Source organism: Eleutherodactylus coqui, chromosome 9, assembly GCF_035609145.1.
Source record: "Eleutherodactylus coqui strain aEleCoq1 chromosome 9, aEleCoq1.hap1, whole genome shotgun sequence".
Taxonomy (NCBI): domain Eukaryota; kingdom Metazoa; phylum Chordata; class Amphibia; order Anura; family Eleutherodactylidae; genus Eleutherodactylus; species Eleutherodactylus coqui.
In genome coordinates, this window is record NC_089845.1 from 58,068,912 (window position 1) to 58,084,835 (window position 15,924).

Consider the following 15,924-nt stretch of genomic DNA (forward strand, 5'->3'; position numbering starts at 1 on the left):
AAACAAAAATGCAGTCACAATCTCAGTCTTAAAGGGAGACTCCATGCAAAACTGATACACTGCATTATGCCTACTGCAAGGTCTGAAGGAGTGGTGCATGAGTTTTTTGGGGTGTTCGTTGAATCCATGCGTCCCTATGAGGCCCTGCACCGGCATGAATACAGTATGAGTGTACATATTATTGTAATATTGAAAAAGGATTCCAGGTGTTGTCACGTTGTTGTGTGCAGACGCTTTTTATTGCCACTTATCTGCTGATTCGGCAGGACAGCACATGCATAGCTTCTGTGTGTAGTGGGAAATCATACCTGCAATGAAATCCGTTATCAAGAACTTTAAGAGAGGAATACAACATAGGGCTCTTTAACAAGGGCTGAGTCCCCACCCATTATAACAACGGCTGACTGACAAACATTATGTCAAGCAGCGCTCATTACTGCCATTTACATAGGGCAAAGAATTGTCACTATGGGGACGAATAACTGTTAGTACGATTTTTGGTTCCCAACAAAATAAAAAAATAATCATGTGAGAAAGCTGAAAAAAGGGAGATAGAACAGCTGGCAATTAACTCTATTTAAATCAAACGGGGCCCTGCTTTATCCAGTATGTTTTTCTATTAAGTAATTTTTGGTGGTGGCCACCTCCTCTAATGGGACGATTGACCCGTTCAATGCCTGCAGTGCACATAGATGAAAAATTACCAGCATGTATGTTGAAAAAATGTGCAGGAACTAAAGAAAAATTCTTGGATGCCCCATTTGGTGTATCAGTCTTTTGAGCCAAAGCCAGAAATAGATCCAGAAGGAGGAAGAAATAGAAGTAATATTTCGGGCTTTGGCTCGGAAACAGCATGAAAAACTCCCAGAAATGCTTCAGAATCTTTCCAAAAAACACTGTCTGTGGAGCCTCACTATAAGTTTTTTAAATTATATATACCGTATTCCCAAAATGTCACTACATTTCAAGCCCCCTTAATTGATAAAATTCTGTTTGCCTGCAACTTCAGTTTAGGAGCACTGTAGGTTACGGAAGACTAATGTATATTTCTCCTATTCTTTTCAACCTGGCTTTGAAATTGATAGGACTCTAAGCATGATGCCTGGAGTTGTCACAGCAGAGATGACTTTATTATCTAAGGCAAGGTACTGACTTGTATGATCACTACTTACCTAAGCATTTCTTAACGATTGCTGGTTGTTTTTCTGGAGGAAGATGAAGACAGAGGAAGTATACAGGAGCCCCCGAAAGAACAACGGCTATTCCAACCAGTGAATCAATGGGATCAGTGTAGAGAGGTACCACCACTAGACAAATACTGCAGATGCAGTACAACACTGGGAAAAACAAGCTCAGCTAGAAAAAGAAAATAATTTTAGATACGTCATCTCTTTGACACCAATTCTTTCAGTGCAGTTAAAAAATTACGAGCACTGTGTACAATGTCTAGATTAAAAATGGCGTACCACTTTGTCTGTACAGTTCTTATGCAGACCTATGTTTCTTCATTGCACACACTCACTAACAGTTAGGCCTCATGCCCACGGGCGGTTTTGATTTGCGGATCCCGCTCGGGACACCTGCGCGGGAGATCCGCAAATCAAGCGGCCGATGAGGAGACATGGGTGGACACAAAATAATTAAAGCATGTGGATTTTGGTCCTGGAAAACAAATCGTAGCATGCCCAATTTTTCTGCGAATCCCGCAGGGACGGATTCCATAGAAGTCAATGGAAGCTGTCCGATCCACAGCACACCCATAGCTGTCACTGCAGATGCCCGGCAGAGCCAGCGGGTAAGCAGGAGATTTGAAAAGAAAAATCTCCACTAAGCATGTGGGGCAACGCACCAGCCGTTGGGCCCGCCACATGCCGAAGCGCCAACTCACAACCACGGAAGAGAAGACGGAAGACTCGCACGCCAAGCAGAGGATCCAGACTGTTAAGTAAAGTCCTCTTGCTGCCGGTAGGGTGGGATTCTGTGGCGGGCTCCCGACCATGGAATCTGACCCGCCCGAGGACATAAGGCCTTAGAAGGCAAAATTCAGGATAACATCCAGATATGCCCCAGACTACCAGGAATGCCTTTCTTGGACAGAGTTTACATAAACCCCACCGCTTTTGTGGCCTATTTCATTGGATGAGCTCAAATTCAAGCTGTTGGCATTGTTAGAGACTGCAAACAAACCCGTGTACAGTGTGACATTGCAGTCATGTGTTACTTCCTTCCACTGATCTTCAATCTTGCTAACCTAATGATAGTAGAAGAGGGGAAGCCATCTTTTTCTTTGTATCAAAGCCAACCACTTTTGATCTTAGGAAAATCGAGGACAGGAAGCTAAGTTCACTGTCACATTTCTACTTCCTGTCATATATTGAAATTTCATCTGACTTAGTAAAGTGGTAGATGCCTCATTCTCACTTTATCTCACAAAGAAAATATGATATTGGTATAAACCTATCCAGTATAACATTTCAGTGAGAAATGGGATTTTATGTATAACTAAATTATAGTTTTATAATATGAAGAGGACTTATAGAGAAGTACCTTCACAGTTCTTGGCAGATCGGGTCTCTTCACCCTTAAATAAATTAGACCAACCACTGATAGGCCAATAAATAACCAGTAAGTAAAGCTAAAGTAATCAATGAGCTGGAAGACGTCGTCCACACAAAGGAACACAAGAGCCATCAGCCCCTGGATAATGCAAGGAAAAGAAAATACATTTTAGCAGCGAAAATTAGTAACTTTAAAGTTTCCATAAATGCTGATTAATGCAACAGGCTTCAAAATCCTCTCACGTTTGTACAGGGTGGTACAGGGTGCCCCCTGACTGTTTTCCCTCTTTGTTGGAGGTGCGGCATGTGTCAAGGGACCCTATTACATGTATTTTCTAAATGCCCAGTGCTAGCAGGCTTCTGGTCTGGTCTGCTCCGGTGTAAATGCCCGGGGCTAGCAGGTTCATTGAGTACGCACGCCTGAATTCATCTGCATTTTTTTCTCCTACATCTCAGCGAGATTCCCTCGTATTCCTATAAGTGCTCTGTAGTGAGACATCTGGTTGATGCAGCAATCTGACAATCTAAATAAACACTGTCTCAACAACTTTTTTGAAGTTATTAATGATTATGCTATATAACATTGTATCACCCAAGAATAGTATCTAGACCCCTCTTAAACTCCCTTATCGAATTTACCATCACCACATCCTTAGGCAGAGAGTTCCATAGTCTCACTGCTCTTACAGTAGAGAACCCCCTTCGATGTCCGTGCATAAACCTTCTTTCCTCTGGAAGTAGAGGGCGCCCCCTTGTTACAGTCACAGTCCTGGGTATAAATACATGATGGGGGAGAACTTTGTATTGTCCCCTGATATATTTATATATGGTTATCAGGTCGCCCCTCAGACATCGTTTTTTTTAAACTAAATAACCCCAATTTTGATAACCTCTTTGGATACTGTAGTCCGCCCATTCCATTTATTACTCTTGTTACTCGCCTTTGTACCCGCCACAGTCCTTCTTGAGTACCAATGCCCAAAACTGTCCTCAATATTTCACGTGTGTTCTGACCCGTGACTTGTAAAGAGGAATATTCATTACTGTAAGGGCTCTTCCACACTTGCATTTTTTTTCACGCAATATAGCTTTTCTTTTTATTATTGCGAATCTCAATGGGACTTTCTAATGTTAAAAACGTAATACACTAAAATCGCAAAGCACTAACTTGCAATTGTTCTGTGATGCGTTTTTAACATTAGAAAGTTCCATTGATATTCGCGTAAAACACACAAGAAAAGTGTGGAAGAGCTCTAAATGTTCAGTATTAAGAGCGGGAAGAAAGCTACTGCCAGATACCTCTGGCATCAGCTTATGCACCAAGAACAAAAGGAGCAGATAATCAAGTGCCTAATCTTTATCTTCCTCTGACATTTGCGTCAGGGAAAGAGTTGGAAGGCTGCTATACACATTAGATGATCAGCTGGCTCCACTGAAATCGGCAGGTTTGGATCTAGATCCAATGTGTATGGCCACAATAAGGTAGAAAAAGCACCATATAAACGCATATAATCTCTCTATGCATCTCCTTTGTCCCTCTCTGGTCAGTATGCGAAGAGGCTGTTCTCTGTCACTTCATGGAAATTGTAATTATCTATGACACATCTCTGGTAATTAGTTTTTATTTGTACCATTTTGGGGTACATATGGCTTTTTTGAACACTTTTATTGCATTAAAAGCATTCTGCCTCTGTTTTAGTTGTTTTTTACGGTTTTTGCCATGCAGGATGATAAGAAATATGTGGGTTTTTTTACATTTTTAATTTTTGTATACAAATAAGGGAAAACGTGGAAATGGGGGTATTTGTTTACAATTTTTTTTACACTAATTTTCTTTTACATTATTTATGTTCCTGTTGGGGACTTGAATCATAGCAGCTATGATAATGCATTGCAGGACTTCTGTCCTGCAATGCCTTGTGGCTTACAATAGCGATCACAGGCAATGGCAAGTACAGACACCAGTATCTGGCATCCTGTTGCCATGGCAAAACATCGTGTCCGATGACATCACAGAGGGAGCGTGCTCCCTCTGTGAACCCCTTGCATGCCAAGATCTGCATATTTCGTGGCATGTAGGGAGGTAACAGCGGGGTCACTGTTCCTACGCATTCCTACTGTTGCAGCGGGAGGCCGGCTATCGGTAACAAGCGGCTCCCATTGTTGGATAGTGCGGGCTTAGCTTCTGATCCCGTGTCATCGACATAACGTAAGTTTACGTTCTGTTGCGTTAAGCAACCCGCAACCAGGATGTAAACGTACTTCCTACAGTTTTTTAGGGATTAATGAAATTTTAATACATTAGTCATTCCCTTTTAAGACCCCATTCATTTGGCAGTATTGTGGTCAGTATTTTGCCTCAGTATTTGTGAACCAGAACTAGGAATAGAACCAAAGAGAAAAAGTATAATGGAAAGATTTGCGGCTCTTCTGCATTTTGCACGCATTCCTAGTTTTGGCTTACAAAAACTAATCCAAAATTGTGACTACAATAGAGGGTGATTGAAAAAGAATAGTGCTAAAGTAAAGCTGATTTATTCATGTATGAACTGACATGCCAGAATGACATAAAAACATGGAAGAACTCTTCAGGTTTCTAATGCCCCTTTACAGATGTGCCATGTGGGCGCCGTTGGTGGCACTAGATGACCTGAACAACACCTCTTCGCTGCAGTGGGATCGATAAGAGGATTCTCCGGGATGTTTCCGGCTAGACTTGACATCTGCTATGCCACCAACGGTGCCCTCATCAAACATCTGTAAAGTGCATTAAAAACTTGAAGAGTTCTTCTGTCCTTTCAGGTCGTTCTGGCTGCTGCATGTCATTCATGTATGAATAAATCAGCTTTACCTTTGCACCATGCTTTTTGACTTACCCTGTACTGACGTGTAAAAGAGGCCTAAGTGAGAGTCACCAGCAGAAAAACACATCATCATGATTAGAGTTGAGCGAACATACTCTGCCGAGCTTGATGCTCGTTCGAGTATTAGCGTAGTCGATGGTGCTCGTTACTGGAACGAGCATCAAATCGTGTTTGACCCCGCCCCAGCTTTTGGCTCCTCACCCACTGTGACGTGCCTGTTTTGGCCCCTCCCCGCCGCAACGCAGTGCGCGTCATTCGAAAATTTTTGGTTTGGCAGGAAGAGAGAGAGAGAGAAAAAAAAAAGCTCGGGACCCTGCGTTCCACATACAAAAGTGCTCGAGTCTCCCATTGTAGTCAATGGGGTTTGTTACTCGAGTAGAGCTCTCGAATTTTACGGAAAGCTCGATTCGAATAACGCGGACCCGAGTATTTGGGTGCTCGCTCATCTCTAATCATGATAATGTAGCAATGCAGGGGGATGAGAATCACAATGCAGTTTCCCTTCGCTGGAGAAAACACATTATCGTTCTCGATTGTTTATAATTAGAGATGAGTGAGCATACTCGCTAAGGGCAATTAGTTGAGCGAGTATTGTCCTTAGCGAGTACCTGCCCACACGGGAGCAAAGATTCGGGTGCCGGTGAGCGGTGAGTTGCGGGAGTGAGCAGGGGGGAGAGAGGAAGAGAGAGATCTCTCCCCTGCCGCTCCCCGACCCCGCTGGCACCCGAATCTTTTCTTCCGAGCGGGCAGGTACTCGCTAAGGGCAATACTCGCTCGAGTAATTGCCCTTAGCGAGTGTGCTCGCTCATCTCTATTTATAATGTTTCTTCAACTTGTTATAGTGAACATATAAAAGTATTTCTTACATTGAAAACTAAGGCAGGAATAGGAGTATATCTACTCATGTGGATCATACACAGAAAATCAGGGAGTTGTCCTTCTCTGGAAGCTACAAAAAACAGTCTGGAATACATAAAAACATATAGTGCAATGGAAGAACTGATAGTTTACTGTATGTGTCAACAACATGTCATGCAGGCTGTGCATGTGCATGAAAAGTCTGATAATGTGCAAATGGAGATTTACCAGAACTACTGCAAAAAGGAAACAAGTAGTTGCAAACAGCAACCAGCTTCAAGCTCTTCACTAAGACACTGAGAATAAACGCATCGACCTCATTGGTTGCTATTAACAACTCCCCAGTTTTCCTATTCCGTAGTTTTAACAAATCTCCTTTACTGCATTATACATGAAACTACAACATTTTAGTACCAATGTCTAGACCGAATGATACAATGAGTTCTTTTTATCTCTTCTCAAATATTAGCTCACCTTGATGATGAAATGACCACTGAGTTCAATCCCCCGCAGCATGACATGGCCACTGATATCGGGATGAACCACTTTACAAACCCGAGAACTCTTTCAGCAAAAGTCTAAATGAATAAGTAAAAAACATATTTAGCTTTTGTCTTTTTTAATAAAAAGTAGACAATTGAATCGTAGCAGGAAACCTCAACCAATCTAAATTTTTGGTTAGCTGAAAAGGCTGGCGACAGGGCCTTTGTAAGGATGCGTCCGCACAGGCGTTTTTTCATTATGGTTTTATCTGTATTTTTCTGTCTGTGCCCCTTCAGAGGAACGTGTTTGTCATTGCAAAATTTGCCATGTGATATAAAGAGAATAGAACCCATTGATTTCTATGGGTGTGTTCCCATTTCCGTATTTTGTGCACAAATTTCTCACATGCGGAAAAAAATTGGACCTACTCTATTTTCCTGTGTATTTGCGCACCAAGAGCCTCCTAGAAGTGTATGGGAGGTGAGCAAATGCAGGAACATGTGCAATGCTCTGCAGAATTCTGTGAAAGAGAAAACACATGTGGACCTCATCTGGCTGAATAGCCTCTTAAACCACTGTGGGAATGTTTTGCGCGGGCGTGTGAGCAGGCCATGCGTGCGCAAAAAGTACAATAGTACACGCTGATATGTACACAAATCAAAATCATTCACTGCGCAAATACATTGCATATGGTCATCTGAAGCTGCCCTAGTATAAAGCTAATGTTAATCTATGAGTCTAATTACATGAGAATATATTGTGTACCAGTAATTTAAAAACGCAGCATGCAGTACTTTCATCTGTTTTGTGGATGTAAAATGCCAATTGAGGTCTGTAGAGAATGCCTAAAGGGCCAATCCTGCAAGAACACATTTTACCATCCCTGCCCTCTTTATCTGATTGCCTGTCACAATCTGGAGGTCTTCTCTGTATATTGCACTCACTTCCATGCAGTACAGCCTCCTGTTTGATGCTTATCAGACACCATCTTGATGTTACTTTCACTATTCTGTGCTATCAATCCTAAGGTGCATCAGCACAGCATTACATACTCAGTTTGAGGCTGAACCATCTCTTTTCTGCAGGGAGGACGGTTTATTACCTTCCATATTCTTCTAAATAAGCTACAGACCATACGTATACTGTAAGGAGGATGAGCTGTGATCTCCTCTATTTTAACTGTGTGACAGGAGCTGTGTGATCATTATCAGTAACTGTGATAGGATTGTCATTTTCCCCTCTGAAGAGCTAGTGTTGTAGGGTCCATTATACAGGAATTATGCTCACTACAAAACTGACTAGTTTGAGAAGAACATAAACCCAAGTAAATCTGGACTGGTCAGAATGGAGATCACATGACCACCTTAGGAGCAGCCAGAAGTTTAAGATAGTAAGGAATGATTACCTGAGGTAACACTAGCCGACTTATGTATACTGTGGGGCTAGCTACATAATGAATGGGGAAAAAATCACCAGAGTGGCCCCTTTAAAGTACAGAAACATCAGAATTTACATGGTAGAAAATAATGCCAATGAATGCAAATAGTGATGGAATACTGATGGAATCATATTTCATAATGTGACTGTATTACGGATCCGTATTAAGAAAATTTAATAACACACTCATGTGAAATAGGCCTTAGACATACATATATCCTAGTAGGGATTATGGGCAGTAGTTGTTCTTGTAAGGCTATATTCAGATGGGCACAAGTTGCATTGGACAACATATAGACAACTGTCCGTGTGCTGTCCAATATTCATGGACTCTGTACACTGCATATGCTATTGTCATCTGTGAAAACAGACAAGAATAGAAGCTGCAGCAAATTCTTTCATACGGACCATTGGTGTGTGTGAACAGCTCCATAGGCTAGTATAGGATTGTGGAATATATGGAAAGCACACTGATAAAATATATGGCTGTCTAACTGAGCCTCTAGAAAACCATTTAAATGTAAATGGAGGTGATCTGACCTCTGCAACACAATGGGTCGTAGGCTACTGTTAAGGCCCATTTAGACACAACGATTATCGCTCAAGAGATGTTGCTCAAGTGACTTTTGAGCGATAATCGTTGTGTCTTTTATAGCCGAAGATGATCGCTGAAGATGATCGATCACCTTGCGCTGCCAACGGAGGATGTAGAAGACAAGCGGGGTGTCCCCCCGCACGCTGAAAGACAACGATGAGCGACAGCTTAACGAAAACTGCACAATGTCAGTGCAGTTACACACAACGATTATTGCTCAAAAGACGGCTTTTGAGCGATAATCGTAGCGTCTAACTGGGGCCTTTAGGCACATCTCTATTATATACTACTACAAGTGCCAATAAGGATGGTTTCACACCTGTTTTGGGGATTTCGCTTTCTTGCACCGTCCGGGGAGCAGGAGAGGGGAATCTCCTCGGCTGACTCTCTGGACAGAACTGATCAGCGTCGGATGGACCACATTAACTATAATGGGGTCCGTCTGCTTTCTGCCAGGCTTCAGGATGGAGGTAAAAATCACTGCATGCAGTGCTCCCTGGTCACATTATGCTAACTCCAACTAATGGAACTTCATATGCAGCACGGTATTCTCCTGGTATTTTGAGCCGAATCTGTGATGGAACATCCGGTTGGAGGCTCTGACGCAGATCTGAAACCGGCCTTAGGCTGGGTTCACATGGGACTGAAATCCCACGGAAATCCCGCAGAATGTCTGCATAGAAATACTGGGAGATTTCGGCAGGGGAATGCAAGGCTGTGGGTTTTGGAGCAGCTTTGCTGCCTGTATTCCGCTACGGCCATCTCTCCCCATAGAGAGGAGAGAGGCCACCACGGAGACGGGGAAAGAATTGACATGCCGTGTCTTTGATTTCCGCATGGCATGTCAATTTCAACGCAGTTTGGCCGCAAAGGATCAACCGCAGAGTGTGGACGAGATTTTTGCAAATCTTGTCTACTTTGCTGGTTAATCCCGGGATAAAAAGTCGCAGGCGGAATGTCCGTGCAGAAAGTCTGCACCGACATTCTGTGGCAATTACCCCCATGTGGGATTTGAAAATAATATTTCCATCTAATGCTAAATGTTGTCATGAGATAATTATAAAAATAAATAAGAATTAATGATAAATATTTGTTATATTTCCAAAGAATAACCCTGGGTTCCCACACAGCGGAATCCCGGCGGAAATCTCGCGGTTTGGCCGCAGCGAAAAACCACAAGATTTCCGCCAGGAGAAGCGCTGCTTCAAAACCCGCGGCACTTAGCCGCAGGTTTGGAAGCGGCCCGGCCGCTCGCTGTTCCACTGCGGCCGGCGCTCCCATAGAGGAGAGCGCGGCCGCAGCGGAGGAAGAAAAAGAATGGGCTTTGCCGCGGCGGATTTGCCATCCCGTATGGACGAGATTTCTGAGAAATCTCGTCCACATGGCTGGCTAATCCCGGGATTAGCGGCTGCAGGCGGATGTGCCGCGGCGAAATTCCGGACAGAATTTCCGCGGCAAATCCGCCCCGTGTGAACCCAGCCTAAATGTTGAGGTATATTGTGTTGAAAGCAGGACTTCTGGATTGAATCTAAGGGAGCGCCCCAGTGTTTGTGACTACACTGAGGGATTTTGTCTCGGGGTTCCATCACAAATACTGAAATTGATATTGAGACAGAACACCCAAATGGAACCATTCACTTTTATTTTCATTCCACTACACTATTCTATACTCCAAATACAACAAAATCAAATGGCTTCCTTGTCAAACAGACATCAAAGTGGTGCCCGTTTGACTAATGAAAGTAAATGCTTCCTTCTCAATACTGGTTCCGGTATTTGTAGGGAAATCTCAAAACAGAATTCAACAGCATAGTGAGAAATGTAATGTAAATGCTCCCTATATCTTACCACTGCCACTGCACTGCTGTCCATGATGGTGTTCAGATCCAGTTCAGTGTAGTATGCAATGTTTGTCATGACATAGATTATTGTCACCAACGGCATAGATATCACCATAGATAATGGCAGGTTCCTGAAAAAAAGTAGGCTATTAAAATGTAATGTGACACATAACTGCAAAACACACATATTGGGCAATGGAAACTGTTGCAATTGCTTGAAAAATGTGAAGAAAATGAGCACCAATTATTAGGCCCCCTGTCCACGGGCGATATTTCGCCGGCGGTAAACAGGCAGCGAATCATGCCGGCTGAAATTTTCCATAGCATTGCTATGGAAAGTGCCGGCCCCGTGTCCACGAGCGGAGAATCACTGCCATTCTCCACGCGCGGCAGGAAATTCGCAGCATGCTGCATGCTGCTCCAGGGCGGCGGCTCACCTGGCGGAACCTTGCCTGTGGACAAGGGGCCTAAAGGGAACCTAAACTGCAGGCAACACAAACCTGGGACAGGTATGTACATTGTGGACATGTATCTCATATTCCGGAATGCTACAGGAATTAGGAAAAAAAACGTGCTTTGAAGATCCACTCTAAACGAGGCTATGGGTCATTGGGGGAAAGCCGCACTAAACTCTTCCAGCCCATATAGAATTATGATTGTGCATGGTAGAGTTGGAAGTAAACTTTATGGTCATCGGGCCCAACCCCCTGCTCAGTGCAGGATTCACTAAATCATCCCAGACAGACATCTGTCCAGCCTCTACTTGAAGAAAAATCCACCACCTCCTGTGGCAACCTGTTTCACTCATTCATCACTCTCACTGTTAAAAACCTGTTCCACTCATTGATCACCCTCACTGTCAGGTTTTTTCTAATATCCAATCTGTGTCTCCTCCCTTTCAGTTTCATCCCATTGCTTCTAGTCCTCCTTGTGCAGATGAGAATAGGGCTGATCCCTCCGCACTGTGACAACCCTTCAGATATTTGTAGACCGCTATTAAGTCTCCTCTCAGTCTTCTTTTTTGCAAGCTAAACATTCCCAGATCCTTTAACCATTCTTCATAGGACATGATTTGCAGACCGCTCACCTCCTGGTAGTTTTTTTCTAAACTTGCTCCAGTTTGTCCGAATGGGAGAGGCCCCATAATTCGGAGCTCCAATTTGGAGTGAAGCTCTCAAGTATGTTTATTCTGCAATGCATTTCAGAACAAGGCTGGGTTCTCATCTGTCGAAGATTCCATTGCAGATCCAGCACATAATACCAGAAGAAATAGCACTGCATGCAGCTAAGCGGAAACCAAACAAACCCAATTATAATCAATGAGCAGGGGCGTAACTATAAATGGTGCAGGGGATGCGGTTGCACCCGGGCCCAGGAGCCTTGGGGAACCCATAAGGCCTCTCTTCTCCATATAGGGAGCCCAGTACTATGAATAAAGCATTATAGTTGGGGGCCCTGTTACAGGTTTTGCATTGGGGCCCAGGAGCTTCAAATTATGTCTCTGTGCACCATGGTTTAGGTATGGGTACGGGTACAGATACAGATAGACCGGGGGGGGGGGGGGCAGCTCACGTTTTGCATCAGGGCCCCTGAGCCTTTAGTTACGCCCCTGTCAATGAGGTTTGTTTAGCGCTGTTTGGTTCCTTCGTAAGACGGACCTGGTTGGCCAAGGGATTCCACTTTCCTGCTTCCTCAACAGAGCAGGAAAACGGAACCCCCGCCACAGATGTGAAAGCCGCTCAGACATACATGTTCATAGTTGTCCTCGGTTCATGCTGCCTGTGGTGCGGACAGGATGAACCTGGTGACAGCGTCCCTTTAATGTACACCCTGGTGTGGACCACAGGGTCCGTTTCAAACTTTAATCTGTGGTAGGAGATGTTATGTATCTACTTACTACAGTCACACTCTACTATCCCCAGCAGGCTCAGAAGCAGATAAAACAGCTATACCTTCTGTGGAATCATACTTTACTTATCATGTTTTGAGTTAAGCAAACTGCAATTTTATTTTCCTTTTTTGAAACATTTACATTCCGAAAACCAAAGTGCCATACTACGGTAGATGGCATATCTTGTAATATACAAGTATAGATTCTGGCTTTGAGCGCCATCTTGTGGTAAGTTTTTGCTATTCAGAGCCTCTTGTATAAAGGGGTTTTTCAGAATGTAACTATTGATGACCTGTCGTCTTCAGGATGAGTACTGAAGCAGGTGTTCGTTAACATGGAATTTGAAGAAGTGTTGTCTTATGTAAAGTATACTGTATGAGCGTATGGCTGTATACTGTACACAAGAAATCTTTCACGACAGCTGCAGTAATAGTTATTTGATACAAAGTATATGAAAATCCATATAAAATACATGTTTTAATAGGCTGATACATTCACAATTCAGATAGTAGTGAATCTTTTACCTTTTTGGATTTTTCATTTCTTCTGTTACATAATTGATACAGTCCCAGCCAGAAAAAGAATACAAAGCTGAGTAGAAGGCCATTGTCAATGACCCTATATTGGTTGTAGAGCCTTCAAATGGTCTTTCTAGATTATAGGTGTTACCTGGAATGACACCACAAGGCAAAAAAATATCATATGTTATTAAAAGGGCGAAACATAGCATTCAGTTAGTGATGGACTCAAGTGGTAGACACATATGTTGGCCTTTTTTATGCAGCCATATGTGTAGCATTAATAATATCAATATTACAGCTGAAAAAGTTGGCCACTCAGCAGGAAAAGAGAAAAAACAAGAAAATAACATTTTGTATGCAGCTAGAGGCATAAACAGGTGCTTTAGGGCCCCATACAAGACTATGAGTGCTGTATCAGGGCTCTGTATAACCCAGAAGTTGTGTGGAGCTGCAATACACTTATGTACATGCGTGAAAACTATCATTCATACATGAAAGCCAAAATTGTGACAAGTATGCTATATTATGATATAATATATGATAATAAAATTAGCAAAAGCTTTAAAATAAATTTGGAGCATAAAATCCTAAATATTTTACTTGCTAGTTTATACCAATATGTTTTTTCTAGAGATGAGCGAGCATACTCGCTAAGGACAATTACTCGAGCGAGCATTGTCCTTAGCGAGTACCTGCCCGCTCGGAAGAAAAGATTCGGGTGCCGGTGGGGGGCAGGGAGCGGTGGGGGAGAGCGGGGAGGAACGGAGGGGAGATCTCTCTCTCCCCCTCGCTCCGCCCTGCTCACTCCCACAACTCACCGCTCACCCGCACCGGCACCCGAATCTTTTCTTCTGAACAGGCAGGTACTCGCTAAGGACAATGCTCGCTCCAGTAATTGTCCTTAGCAAGTATGCTCGCTCATCTCTAGTTTTTTCCCCCTTTTGTTGGCCCTAAATAAATTTTGTTTACATTTAGCAAGACAGATGCTAGTCATTACTTACCCTGACATAATCTCACCATTCCTGCAATGATAATGATGACCAGAGCTAAGACTTTGGCAAATGTTGCCAGCACTTGGAGGGTGGCTCCCCATTTCACTTTTGCACAATTCACCGCTGTTAAAAATGCTACAAAATAGATTTTCATTAGATCACAAGTAACATTGTGCAGATCTGACAGTTATCATACTCTCTTATTACAGCTTTACTTGTAACCAGTAAGTGACCATATCTGTTACAGAGGATTCCTGCAGGACAAATAACTTTTCCCAGGGATCAGAGGCAAGACAGGTAAAACACATGGCTACAGCACTACTACAGACATCCAATTTGAAACTGCAAAACTGTTATATTTACTATCAACATCTGAGGTTCTTAGCACACATTTTGATCAAAATGTCATCCCATCTGCCACGGTAAGGTGATCTTATGTAGATGTCACCCTACACTGACCAATTCGCCTGTCCTTATGCCTCCAAATTCATTCAGAGAAAGTGGGATCCAGCGATATATGCCAATTAAAGGGTTTGAAACAAATGGGGAAATGGGCTGTTTAGACATCTAGGCCTAAAGAGAAGTGAATCCGCCAATTAGTTCAAATAGTAAGTGTCGGTGGCAGTGCTGTAAGCACGTGTTTTTGCTTGTACTATATTATCGCAACCATGGAATGTGCATTGGCGCATTTAATTTAATCTATAGGAAATGCTGATTGAATTTGTTTTTTGTTGCAGCAGAAAGGAAAGAAGAAAGGGACATTCAGCGGCCGCTAGTTGGCCTCACACATCCTTTCTTTGTAGTAAAAAAGATGGATCTGGGAGGAGGTGAGCATTTTATTTTTATGTAAACCTGGCCCACTGTGATTGGCATTGGTATGGGAAGCACTGTTGCTTTTAGATTTATGGGGTTTATCTGTCTGTCTCTATTATGGAGGCACTATGTAATTGATTGGATTTCTTATGGATGTATTGCAACTTATGATGGAGTTGCTTTGGACGGCCCTTTAATGGGACACATAGGCCATCTTTATTATGGGCATACTCCTGCTAGCATTCTTATGATGCTATTGTGGTTGTCACTGTTATGAGTGTAAAACAACATACAGTAAATTGTGCATAGTTTACAAAATAGTGAAATCCTTTTTGGTTACTCACCCACACATACTACTGAAAGAAGGAAGACTGCAGACGGAGGTAGAGAACAGGATGGAAAAAATGGCTCAATCATATACTGGGCAAATGTCACTGCAAGAATAGCTTGACTGGCCGGATAGATTATTAACATGTTAGTCCACAGGTTTAGGAAGGCCAAAAACCCACCAAATGACTCTTTTATATAAATGTAACTTGCACCTGATTTTGTGATTGTTGTACCCAATTCAGCATAGCACAGAGCTCCAATCACAGAGAACAGTCCCCCCAGCACCCATATGACCAAGGACAATCCATACGAGCCGCTGTACATTAGAACTCCCTTTGGTGAAACAAATATTCCTGCGCCAATGGTATTTCCAATGACCAAACTAACTCCATGCAGAAGTGAGATTTCATTCTTCAGTTTTATGGCGTTTGGGGAAATTTCTTGCAACTTCTCCTTCATTTTTATTCAGTCACTTTTCAAGTAATGTGAAAATTTCAAACTCCGGGTTTATAACAGATACTCTTCGTGTAAAAGACAGGTCTGAAATAAAAAATAATGCTGTTTAATGATAATATTTTGTGATGTATTTAACCCAATATTGTATTGTTACAGATGTGTCATAAATACAGTCATTTTATAGTCATTTGCAATGTTTATATGTTATGAAATTGTAAAAGTAAACTCACAGTAGCAAAAGTAGAGTAGATCCAGATAGAACTAGCAGAGTCTCGGGTCCGTGGT

General features: G+C 42.7%; 1 protein-coding gene across 1 annotated transcript; it reads right to left on the minus strand.

The window, feature by feature from the left end:
- Positions 1–237: 237 nt before the first annotated feature.
- On the minus strand, positions 238–15,642 carry LOC136578784 (Y+L amino acid transporter 2-like; the record flags this gene model as incomplete). Its single annotated transcript, XM_066578951.1, has 9 exons — positions 238–308; positions 1,173–1,356; positions 2,548–2,697; positions 6,289–6,385; positions 6,755–6,858; positions 10,644–10,767; positions 13,052–13,196; positions 14,050–14,175; positions 15,198–15,642. Coding segments are annotated over 9 exons (1,446 nt in total), but the record flags the coding sequence as incomplete, so codon positions are not given.
- Between the last annotated feature and the right edge of the window lie 282 nt (positions 15,643–15,924).